Source organism: Typha latifolia, chromosome 1 (assembly GCF_019914945.1).
Source record: "Typha latifolia isolate L0001 chromosome 1, TyphaL0001v2, whole genome shotgun sequence".
Classification (NCBI taxonomy): Eukaryota; Viridiplantae; Streptophyta; class Magnoliopsida; order Poales; family Typhaceae; genus Typha; species Typha latifolia.
The window spans coordinates 3,726,700-3,739,546 of NC_133086.1; the positions used below are offsets into that span (position 1 = coordinate 3,726,700).

The 12,847-nt window shown below is 41.4% G+C and overlaps 3 protein-coding genes across 3 annotated transcripts; 1 reads left to right on the plus strand and 2 right to left on the minus strand.

Moving 5' to 3' along the window:
- Positions 1–486: 486 nt before the first annotated feature.
- On the minus strand, positions 487–3,577 carry LOC140791649 (uncharacterized TPR repeat-containing protein At1g05150-like). Its single transcript, XM_073142260.1, has one exon. The coding sequence runs from the start codon at positions 3,199–3,201 to the stop codon at positions 700–702; it is 2,502 nt and encodes an 833-aa protein (XP_072998361.1). The 5' UTR covers positions 3,202–3,577; the 3' UTR covers positions 487–699.
- Positions 3,578–4,149: 572 nt separating this feature from the next.
- LOC140791659 (uncharacterized) lies at positions 4,150–7,185 on the plus strand. The gene is made up of 4 exons (XM_073142272.1): positions 4,150–4,296; positions 6,451–6,554; positions 6,668–6,842; positions 6,927–7,185. The coding sequence occupies exons 1-4, from the start codon at positions 4,278–4,280 to the stop codon at positions 6,959–6,961; spliced, it is 333 nt and encodes a 110-aa protein (XP_072998373.1). The 5' UTR covers positions 4,150–4,277; the 3' UTR covers positions 6,962–7,185.
- A 176-nt stretch (positions 7,186–7,361) lies between these two features.
- Positions 7,362–10,501, minus strand: LOC140801477 (potassium transporter 26-like). The gene is made up of 6 exons (XM_073156635.1): positions 10,262–10,501; positions 9,690–9,740; positions 9,336–9,596; positions 9,205–9,257; positions 8,753–9,122; positions 7,362–8,503 (listed from the first exon to the last, which is right to left on the minus strand). The coding sequence occupies exons 1-6, from the start codon at positions 10,449–10,451 to the stop codon at positions 7,689–7,691; spliced, it is 1,740 nt and encodes a 579-aa protein (XP_073012736.1). The 5' UTR covers positions 10,452–10,501; the 3' UTR covers positions 7,362–7,688.
- Between the last annotated feature and the right edge of the window lie 2,346 nt (positions 10,502–12,847).

Genomic DNA, 12,847 nt, shown 5'->3' on the forward strand with positions numbered 1-12,847 from the left:
GAAGTTCACAGATAATTTTCTAGAACATAGAAAGACCAAAGTTTAGCAGATCGTCTAACCACTAAAGATGTTTTGGGTGATCTGACACTAGAGAACATTAACAGTACAACACATCATGCTCACACTTCTTCGGTGTGCATTCTTAGATATGTATAACAGAGGAGATTATCTATCCTTATCTTGGCATGCCTAACAAGAAATAAAAATTTCAGGAGTTAATATTGTCATGACTGGATCGAGACTTTTGTTTTAATGGCAAGTCTTGATGCAATGTTACTTGTTCAATGATAAGTGTCTCTATTTGTCATAATCCTCATAGATCTCCAGAGAAAAGAAATCCATATATGCAGTGTCTGCAGGTTACACTACTGAAAAAAGTAATCCATAATCAGCAAAAGTCTAGGCACACTTGCATCTGTTAATTTTAAATATCACATCCCATATAGATAAGACTGCTAAAAAGTAAATTAAAAAACATGGCAGAAATAAACAACAGCGGACTTGATTATATTCATCAAAGAATTACTACAGGTGTCCACTAAACAGAAACAGAACAAATAAATGAACGACCTAACCACGCATTAGTTTACAGGGACATGATTAGTTAACCAAACATGATCATAACATAGTACACAGTACGTTGAAACTTGAAAGATGATTGTATCTTCAAGAACAAGAATATGCAGACGCTTCAGCTAGTCAAGGATCTCCTTCTGAGCTTTTAGAATGCAAATTAAAACATGTGCACTTATCTTTCATAGCTTCAGACTCCCTCCCATACTCCTTGAATTTATACTCCTCCTGCTTGAAAGCTGATGGCACCTTCCCTTCACTGTAGCACTGGTTACACAAGCTAAAGCGATTCTTTGTCTCCTTGAATCTTGACCCTATGATTGGGTATCGACATATTGAACAAGTATGCCGACCATGACGAACGCGATCACCATCTTCAAGCTTCACCAATGTGCCTAAGATCCCAAAACCCCAGTCTGGATCATTGAACATCTCAAGAAACTCAGTATACGACACCATTGAAGGATCAGATTCTCCATGCAATTCCAGCATGTCACTAACACCATGTGAAGGGATATAAACAGCACGCAGCTGCTTAATATAAGCTAAGGCATCACTCCTCCTGATATGTGTTCCACCTTCATTTGATGGCCGCCATAGAAGAGATTCAAAGACAACCCGCTTGCGGCGGTCAGTAGGGCCAGCACAGATAGGGGCAAGAACAGCGAAGAACAACCCAAGATCCACCCGACCTGAGCCAGAGCCGTCCAATACTGAGAGAATCCTCTCATTGATCGCCTTGACAGCCCCTTGGAACGTCTCCGCTTTCAGGAAGCGGAGAAGCCTCCGGAGAATCACTTCCAAAGCAGCCTTGCGAATTGACTTCTCAGGGACTCCAGTCCCGGAATAGGATATAGGCACATCTGTCTCATTCATTTCCTTCTTCAGGAGCTCCACGTCACAGTGGCTGAGCCTCGTGAGCCGCTGGAATGCCCTGATGTCAAGGGCATTGGCCAAATCCAACCTCAGGGTAGTTTTTCTTCCCACCCTCTTGAACTTGGAAGGCTCCACGACGAGAAACCCCCCTTCTTGGTCGGCGCCGTTTCCCTTGGGGATCTTCTTCTTCTTCTTCTTCTGCAGTGTCTTGAGATGGGCGATGGCATCATACAATTCTACTCTCTGGGTCATCTTGAAGGCATCCTTGAGGGCCTTCTTTGCCTCCTCTGACTCCCCTTGGCCCAGGAAAGCCACTGCCTTGTTCAGCTGGGCACGCCAGTGGTTCGGCCGGAAGCCTAACACCCGAGTGTACATCTCCGATGCCCTAGCAAATCGCCCCGCATCCATGTACAGACCTCCGAGGTTATACAGCGCGTCGACATGCCCTGGCTTCAAATCGATCGCTTTCTGGAACTCCTGGATCGCCCGGTCATCCTCCCCCATCGCATGAAGTGCCGACCCAAGATCACAATGTGCGTCGGCATAGTCCGGCTTTAAGAAGACCGCCTCCTGTAATGCTTTCTCCGCGGCGCGATACTCCCCAACTCCAAAGAGGGCACTGCCCAATAGCTTGAGGGCTCGGAAATGGGTGGGGCAGAGAATTGCAGCCTCTCGGTAGTGCTCGCAAGCGCCCAACATCATGCCTTCGCTCTCCATGGCGATTCCCAAATTGACATGGATCTGAGGAAGGATGCTCGCCGACTGGGCGCCCCCGGCCTCGGCAGCCTCGAGTGCGAGCAAAAACTCCTCCTTGGCTTCGCCGTGGCGGCCGAGAGCGTAGAGGGAGTTACCTGTGCGGAAGTGGGATCGCACGTCCGTGGGCTGGAGCTCGCACGCACGGCGGAAGCTGACGAGGGCATCGCGGAAGAGGCAATGCTCGTAGAGGGCGCGGCCGATGACCATCTGGTTGTCGAAGGCCTCCTCGCGGGATCGGGCCGCGTCGGCGCGGCGGCGGAGGACGGCGACCTCCTTGACGAAGGTGAGGTAGTCGCGGCCGGTCTCGTCCCAAATCACGCGGTGCTCGGCCAAGGAAGAGGAGGAGTCCGAGGGGCCCATCTCGCGGGACCAGCCGGCGTCTGAGAAGGAGTCAAAATTGTTGTTGTTGTTGCTGCTGCCGACCTCGGCGGCGGCGGCGGCGGAGGAGGAGGATTTCTGGAGGTGCTTGGAGCGGAGGCGCTTCACGAGGATCTCGAGGTCGTCGAGTAGCGCCCACGAGGAATCGAACGCGATGCCGTGGTTGGGCGACGCCGCCCACCGAGCTGTGGCGGGGCGCGTCGGGGGCGGCTGCTTGGAGACGAGCGAGTCATCAATGAGGACGGATGAGGACGCCTCTCCGGCGGCGGCGACGTCTCCGGGTGCCGCGGAAGAGGACGCCTCCCCATCGCCGTCGTCGTCATGGAGGCCGAGGGAGAGAGCGTCGAAGTCACGGTCGACGTCCCCGGCTCCATCGTCGTAGGTGCGGACGAGGCCGTCGAGGGTGAGTCCACGGTCGGGTTGGATGAAGTTGGCGTAGGTGCGGAAAACCTCGTCGAGGATGGCGCCGATTTGCTCGTCACTGAAACGGACCTTCCAGTTCACCGCCACCACGAGCGCCGCCATCTCCTCCCGGTTCAGCCCGCCGTCCCGGTTCACATCGAATCGCTCAAAGATCCGCCTCACCTTCTCCCCTCGAGCCCCTCGACCCGACTCCATGTCTCTTCTCCCTTCCCTTCCCTTCCCTTCCCTAGAAGCAATAACTATCACATAGGGAAAAGAGAAGGAATCCAATCTCCTAAAATTAAATCCATCTTAATCCAAACTTAAAACTCTGGAAGCTGTACGCCTTTCTCGACCAGATCCGCAGAGCGCAGAAGAGCAGGGAAGGAGAAAGGGAAAAAAAAAAAAAAATTAAAAGGGTCTGGTTGTTAATGATGGGAGTCATAATTATAAGCACGGAGATTACATGACCATAGTTTAACCATTTGGATTGGATTGGATTTTTTTTTCTGGGTCCAATAATTTGTGAAAAAAAGAAAAAGGAGGTAAAAAAAGAAAAAGGGAGAAGATTCGGGAGAGAGATAGAGAAAGTGTCGCTGGAGTGACAACGAGGACGGCCTTTTTTATTTTTAAAATTTCTTTTTGTTAATTTTTGCGATATTAGTACAACGGCCCACAGATTTGCCAGGCTGGGCCGGCGTGCGTGAAGCTGGGAAGAGGAGAAATTATATCTATCATAGATTCATAGGCGCTTGGTTTAACGTTACTATGCGGACTAAGATCTGACCTTTTATTTTATTCAAGTTAGTGAGGATTATACGGTGGACGAGACACCCGCATAGAATATTTTGACTGAGTTTTAATTGTGTACCAAGGGTCCCGCATCCAGCTGTGATTTCGTCTTTTACAATGCAGAACATTTTTGTTTCAGAACGAAGCAAAGCAAGAGGACAAGAAGCTACAGTTGGATTTGCATCGAACCAAAGCAACAAAGACTGAGTTGGATTTGCAGATTAAATAATCTACTCATGTTTCATTTCAGTAATAATATTCTTGATGACTAGGATATTCCACTGGAGTCCAACCTGGATATAATCGGGCTCGAGATGTGTCAGGCCCGAACACTTATCAGATCCGAACCCGGCCCGCTGAAATTTGGGTCGGGCTTTCCTAGATCCAGATCCGCATCCGAACCCAAACGCGGACTCCTTCAAGGAAGTTTCGCGAAGTCGGTGGCGACTTTAAAAGGGGTCGCGCAGAGAGGACTTCAGACGGATTTCTCGGAGGAAACCATGGCGTACGTCGAGCGAGGTATGGGATTTCTCGAAATTACTGATTTATGTGGAAGATTTTGTCTAGAAATTTATAATCGAACTTAGATCTTTGATGTTGTATGATTCAATCGTAAAATTCGGGTCGAAGTTTTGTACATCTTAGGTTTTGATGTTTTTTTTTTTTTTTGAGTAATTGTAAGTGAATTTTAATCATTTGTTGGAATTGTGTGCCAGTAGAAAATTCTTCGATGGTTAACATTAATGCTCAATTCTTCTTTCTCCTTCATCTTCCTCTCATTTCCGTAACTTCAAATAATTTCTATCACTAGCCTCTATCATAGATATTAGTGTGGTAAGCATGACGATTGCCAGTAAATCTATTTAGATGGGGAGCGAAGGTTTTTGATTGAAATATGCATCATTGAGGAATGATTTTCTGTTGCGCATTTCTTGAGATTGCCAAAGGGATGACGGAAGAAAGATGAACGGATGGAACACAAGGAATCAGGATATTTGTCTAATCGATCCTGTTTCCTTTTTCGAGTCTTGTTTTTTTTTTTTTTTTTCCCTCCATTAATTCAATCATGGTATGATGGTAATGCATTTTAGACTACAAAAGGCACACGCTCTTATGCTATGAACAATTTACAAAAAAATTCTTTGAAAAGTAACCTTTTTTCCTGGCGGTAAAACAGTAATAGTAGGAGTCTGGATATAGGAATCTATACTTGCTTAATGCTTATGAATAATTAAGTCACTTAGATAGCTCCTGCTCCCAAGTCATAACCACAGACATAAGGCATCGGTTTTATTCTGTGTATTCAAAATTTTCATCTCACAATCATTTGACACATGATTCTTAGGGTGGGGTTGAACATCTTGTAAGAGTAATTTTTTTTGGAACAACTAAATTAGTGTTTCCAAATGAACACTGGAGTTATTCACATATAATCAAATACTTGCATGTATGCAGACATACGTTAATGCATATCAAGCAAAATATAATATTCTCTCATACTATGTTACAAGGACTTGTTATTTTCTATTTTCTAAACATATGTGGGAAAATAAGGGAACTTGATAGATATGAATAGTTGTTTCCTTTTCATGTGTTTCCTTTTGTACTCTGTTTTAGTTATCCCCTCAGGTACAGATACACATTAGGTGTTACCAATATCCAGTTTGGTGCAAGTTACTGTTGTTTAGAAGGAAAGGCGAAGGCAGGTTGAGTTCAGATTCATTGACTAGTTTAGATATTCTCAATGAACAGAAAGAAACCACGGCATGATGCTGTTGAATAAAGTTGGAATGTATTCAATCAAAACGTCAAATGCTTATTGGATCAATGACATTTTAGTGTAATTGGTGCCTGTATACTCATAAAATTATGGCTTTACTGAGGTTATGAATTTGTTGATGATCAATGACTTCTTAATGGATAAAGGGTAGGATGCATTACTTAGCCTCAACAATTAGGGCAAAAGGATTATTGTATCTAGCTAGTTATTTATTGCCTAGCATGTAAAAGGGCAATTATTTCTTACTAAATTATGAATGTATGAGGGATCTTATATTTAAAGGAGACTTGACAGCGACTGTTCTATATGCATGTGTGTATGTGTATGAATATCTGTTCAGGAGTTAGATTACAAACTTGTTATATGTTATGTGAAATGACAGTGATGATAGCTGGCAGCTTGTTTCATTGTCATTATGTTTGCACTTCTCACCCAAAAGTGCCAACTTGTTTCATTTTTGTCCGTATACAACTAGTTGTTTCAGAATAACACTTTTATGGGCTTTTCATTCTGACTTTGAGGCCTGAGAATGAAAATTCCTTCCAACTGCTATATGTCAGCTCATGTACAAGATATATGTCCCAAGTGCTAGAATCTTAAATTAACATGGTCATTAATTCTGTATTTTACCCAGTATAGTGTACAGATCAGGCTTAGGTCCTCTCAGAAAAGCTTCTTTCACGCTACAAAATTTATGCTTTGCTGTTAATTGTTCTTCCTTCCGATGTTATGCTTTATCAGTTTGGTCAATGTAAGGATTCACGCACTCTTGAAACATGTAACATCGTCATACTACTTTTTAGATGAATGTGCTGAAAGACGCAGCAAGGTTTATCTTCTTTTGAGTTAACAAGCCCAAGATAACTTAATTCTTGTTTTATTATGTACTGCAGGTGTTGTGAAACCAAAGCGGTCACTATGGCGTTTGAGCATAGTATCTGATTTCTTTTGGGCTGTTGTGAACTACATTGGATTATTCTTCATCACAATGTTCTCGGTAGGCGGCGCTGTTGTGTAGATTTTTTGTTACAACTTGTTAATCTTAAAATGCAATTTCCTTATTTAGTATTCCTAAGATCAAGTAGTTACAGACATTTTTTTGTTCTTTAGATGGATAAATCAAATGAGTACAAGAAAGGGTCAGGTGCTGGTAAGAAATGGGATGGTGGCCCTGGTGGAGGCCCTGGAGGAGGTTACGGAAGAGGTCCGTATGGTGGCGGCGGCGGCGGCGGTAGCGGTCCTCGTGGACCACGAACATTGGCTGATCTTCGCTCAAACGACCATAGTAAGTTATAAGTTTTCTTAAAAACTTCACTTTTTTGGTTTATGACTCCAGGCAACTAATGAGATCATTAATCACGAATTCCAGGTTCTCTTCCTGCTTGTGGATCCTGCTGTGGTTAAGGACTTTAAGCAGTGTATCCAGTTCAACAGTTATTTTAAGAAATTAGTTTCTCTTGCTCAAGACTATGTATAAAACGGCTCCCTTTGTGGGACAAATTATTAGTTCACTATATACATAAAGTCATGTTCCAGTAATGGGTTTGGACAAATGTCATCTTTCTCGCTATTGCACTTACTCGACCTTATTGTGTGCAAAAGATTAAATCCATTGAACCATTGAAATCTATCTTGTGCATAATGTGGATCCTCTTTGATTCCTGCTTCTGTGATGCTCTATAAGAATAGGCATTCAAGTTTCAGACACCACGTTATGGTTGTATTATACACGAGAGCGAAGTTTCTCCCTATACGCAGCTTCTTCTGAAAAATCTGATTGCTCGAACAGTTCAACAGTTTTCCAGAATTTAGATAATAATCTTAGATATGAAATAGTAGTGAGATTTAACAGTGGAAGCAACTCTGCTTGGAGAAAACCAAGACTTAAACAAGTATCAACTCGACAAAAAGGAGAGCTTGGACCAAAACAATTCAACCATTGGAAAATGCATATTATGTCATCTATTTTTTAGAGATGACTAGGCTGGACCTTTTCCTCCTACTTCGCTTTCCCCTTGGGATTGACTCGCCTCCCCCTTCGGGGAGTTTCCTTATTCATTTTCAGCCTACCTCTGCTCATATAATTATCATATTCTTTTCTTTCTTTGAGGAAAACTATTTCTCAAAGTCCTCAAATCTCATACAACATCCCGACCTGCAAAATCTTTCCCGGTGGGATCCGTAGAGTGGCTACGTTCGACCTGAAGTTCTTCTGCAGGAATCTATACAAGTTATCAACCACAAAGTGTTCAAACCAGCTGTGCTTTTCATCCATCTTTAATATGATCCTCCCTAGCACAAAGATCACACCGCTCCTCAGTGCTGAATGTAGCATCTCAACTTCTTGCTCATCTGCAGCTATATCTTTCAACGCAGCAATGACTGATTCAGAGTACACATCACCCTCCATGGTATGTTTATCCATATAACCATACTGGACTAGGCACCTATAAACACCATTTGGACCCAGTTTCGCCACAAGGAACCTTTCATCAGGGAGGACAGATCTCACTGGAAGAATTCTGACAGTGACAAACACCATTACTTCGCGAAGACTTCCTATGTGCTGCACATAATGGCGCACAATCGGAGGGATGCCATTCATCAGATCAGTGCAGAAGAAGCATAGCCCTGGCAGGCGAGTGCTTCTCGTCACTAGTTCGTCGAATTCTTGCCTGCTCATCTTTCTGCTCAATTCAAACTCGCTCTTCTTGCTCCGCCCGTAGGTCCAGGACAGCGTGATTATAATGAAGATGGCTGATATCGCGAAAGGAACCCACCCTCCCTGGACTATCTTGTTCAGCAGTGATGTCATATATATACCTTCAATGCCAACAAAGACTAGGAAGAATAATGCTACGAGGATAATGTTAGTTTGCCAAATAACAACCATTACCACAGTGATTAGGAATGTGGTAATCAACATAACCAATATCACCGCCACCCCTGCGTAAACAGAATGCCATTCAAATTAATTAGATACTAGTAACTCGTTATCTTCCTATAAATTTACACCGACTACATATAATTACTTGTCTTGTCTTCCCTTTTAACAGCATAGCTAATCTTTGTTTGGTATATTCATGAAAGGAATAAGTATCAGCAAGTAAAGAATTCAAGATGCAGCAGATATGCCATAATGACATTGTCTGCAGAAAGGATATTTTGGGCATTAAACCTCTTCTAATTACTTACCAAATGCATGTCCAATCTCTGGGCCACCCCTGAAGCCTACTGTGATTAAGATGCACACAATCATCAAAAAGTAATTCACTTCAGGAGAGTAGACTTGGCCTTCATGTTTATCCGAGGTGTGTATCATAGTCACGCGTGGAAAACAGCCTAGCGCGATAGATTGTCTGACGATCGAGAAGCTTGCAGATATCAATGATTGACTAGCAACAATAGCAGCTAAAGTAGATACCACAAACATTGGCCAAAATATGGGTTCTGGCACAGAGCTATAGAATGTGGTGCTGAGTTTTTCAGGGTTCTTGATCAGATATGCTGCTTGACCGGCGTAGCCAAGAATAAGTGAGGGATAAACAACAGTGGAGAAAGCCAACTGTGACAATTTTATTTTTGAAGGTTTAGCTACTTCACTCATCTTTTGGCAAGTTCATTAGACGGAACAAGAGTCAATTTACCTGAATTCCTTGTTTGTTGAAGTGACCCAAGTCAGCAAACATTGCTTCGGCGCCTAATTGCCAGTTTAAAAATTCTTTAGAAATCTGAATCCTTAGATCTTAGATAACCATTGGAGAGGGAAAATGCTGACCTGTTATGCACAGTACAATTGCTCCAAGGAGCTCCCAGCCTTCTTCTTTGTTTCTTGCAAAGAAGTAATATATGTAATGTGGCGAAAGTGACTTGAGGACTGATGGATCAAACTTCACGATATTGTATAATCCAATCACTGCAATTGCTCCAAACCACACGAGCATGATGGGGGAGAAAGTGAAGCCAACTTTACCCGTGCCAAATCTTTCGAAGAGGAAGAGAATGACCAGAATTATCACAGATAAGATAACAACATGGTCTGAAACAATCAGGAATCTTTTCGTCAACCACAGATATTTGAGAAAAATAATCTCTTGACAAATTGAAACATTAAGAAGGAATGAGTTCTTGCCTTGCGTTATCTTTGCGGATCTTGATTGAATTCCTTGGACAGCAGAGAGAACTATATAAATCAAGGAAGAATGAGGATATCATGATCAGAAACAGTGGCATCTCTAGAAGCTGAAACTTTTACCTTTTATATGTGCTCAGATTATTCATAAGAGAATTGTTATTAGAAAGAGTAAAAAGTGCAATTAGAAACATAGTGTCCTACCTATGAAATTTACATTTTGTACTTCCTGCATGTGAACCAAACAGAAAGTAGATAAACTCAAAAAGATAAATACTAATAAATACTAACATAGTTACTATTAAGCTATTGCTGCATTGACATTACTCTGCTATCTTCCTTGTAACCGGTTATTTTCTTTCCCAATCCACACTTTCATCTAACTTTACCTGTATATATGCATTTATGTTTTTATACATCTCATTTCCTCATCATAAACTTTTTCTACTCCTATATATCTTAGACTGAATGGGTTAATCTGAGTCCATATCAACCATATAGCTGTCAAGGATAGGATATCAGTGTGAAAAATTAAAACATAATACGAGATCAATATGAAAAAATTGAAGTACCTGAGATTGCAGGAGTGAGGGCTCCATCACCTATTAACATGCAAGTGCCCAGCAATACTATACAGGTAATCGCAGTTTCCGCTTTCGAGCTTTTTTCCAGAAACTTTTGCGCCTTAGATTGCAGCCCACTCCTTTTACAATGGAATTTTAAATTATGATCTGAATCCAACCTCGTAGTTGGCATAACCATCTTCCCCTTGAAATTTATATGTTGTCGAAGGAGCGAGTACAGAGCAAAAGTCCCACCTGTACTCAATGCCCGGAGTAAGAGAACATGGTAAGCTGGTATAAATACTTGAAGCTAGACAGATATTAATTTGGTTTAAACATCGATACTGAATCAGTTTAACAAGAGAGGCTTGAAAATACCTGACTCTCTTAATGAGCCTAAGTCATAACCGACTTACTTGTGAGATGGTTATATTAAATTAGATCCCTCCATTAGGCTACTCCGGTATAAAAAGAGCTCTGATATGGATAAACTAAATAACAAAAGGAATCTTGTTTGCCAATATCTTAACAAAATAACACTAGTTGTTCAAGATCAATGCTTTAGAGAAGGAAATAAGTTGGCATAGTCATGCCTCAAGCTCAAGGTCCATCTTTTCTTTGGCCTATCTTTGCATTAATCATTGTCAATATTGTTTACATACTTACAAGAGCACCTACATCAATGTCATAAAGTTCATAACTTTAAAGATCCTTAATGCTTTTTAACTAAAATTCAACAAGATAGGAAAATTAATGACAATCTATGACCACAAATCTGATCAACTTTATCTGCTTACCATTAGGAGGGCCATGCAAACAATTTCTCATAATGATGAGTCTTCATGAACTGGGGTATTCTTCATATAACATGCAAGTTAGGAAGATGCAATCCAACAATGGATATATATGATTTACCTTCTCCATGGTCATCGGCGCGCAAGACGATCAACACATACTTGATGAGAGCCATAATTGTTAGCGTCCAAAAGATCAAGCTCATTGTACCCAGTATGTCTTTCTCCCCAGGGTTCTTCAAGGTCATGGAAGAGAAGACGTAGAGCGGCGAAGTCCCGATATCGCCATAGACGACTCCAAGTGATTGATAACCCAACACCAGAGTCTGCATCATAGAAAAGTTCTGCCAAAAGAATACATCTCCATGCATCACCTATATGTCAAAGAAGAGCAAGCAAGATAGAAGCACAAGGAATTAAAACAAACAGTTGGTTTGCGTTGCGGCATCTTATAAGCTGGCCCAAAACTAAGAGTTCGTGGGGCAATGTGCTCTTCTCGGCCTTCTTCGTCATGGATGGTGTCGTCGCCGACTTCCATTGCAGTCTCGCCTCCGGCCTCCTCCTCCATCTCTTTCCTCTTGGCTTCTCTTTAATTTAGAAGATAATAGAGTGCATTAGAATGTACAGTTTTACTAAAAACTCACTCTTCTAAATTCTAGCTTGTTCAGATGTTACCTTTGTAAGAAAAATACGAGAAATGGGTATAGAAAGAGATTATGCTGTTGGATTTTATAATAAAAAAAAGGAACATTTGTTTTCTAATAAAGTGTCTATTTTTCGGACAAATGTGGGAATTTATATTGGAGGAAATGTTGACTGCTATGAATGAATAATCATTACGTAATCTATACTTATCAGAATAAATTCTAAATCTACCTTGGGTTACAATCACAAACTTGCAACAAGCATTGCAGTCAGAAACAAAAAAGAAAAAAAGAATTGTCTTATGGAAAACACACCTATTAATCAGAACTTACGAGAAATAATTTCAGCATGTATTGTGATAAACAGTTCAATGGAAATTTAAGAGCTCTTCAAAGATTTATATAAAAGACACCAAAATTAGCAGATTAAATCGATGATAGATCGACTGCAGAGTGGGAAAAAAGTGATTGAGATTATGTTACAACCTCTCGATCCGTAGAAGACGATGATGACGACAAAGGGTTTTCTCTTTGAGAGAGAATGGATAATTTTGATGATGGTGAACTATGTATGTATAGTGAGGTAAGTAATATAGGTGAGAAGGCCTTAAAAGTGCGGTGCATGCATGTGTACAAACAAATCGATGGCTAATCGTCGAATACCTCTTAGAATCTCGTAAATTTAGGCAATGTGAAGTTGTGAAACTCCTTGCCTTACGAGATACCAGGGGGAACGTCGAACTTTACGTCGTCCGAAGTGCCAAATATAGAATCGTATTAGGACTTTCATGCAAATATCATTTTCTTTCATGGTGGACTTTCATGCATGCAAAGATGAGCTGATGCTTACGGTAAGATGATAAGAATAATAAAAGCAATTACAGGGTGGAAATAACCAAGTTTACTTTAATATTTGACCATTTCTTTTTATATATATATATATATAGATCACAGTCCTGTATGCTTAAAGGTAAATTAGGCAATCTCGTCAAAAGAATTGCTAACTGGTTTACTTCTGACTTAGTTTTGGGATTTTAATGACAAGATATATAACGTATGTCTTGTAGACTAACTTTAGCATTACATAAATCTATTATATCATAAGGAAAATTTAAAAAAAAAATGCACTAATAAGATAGTTTCTTCAATATACTCGT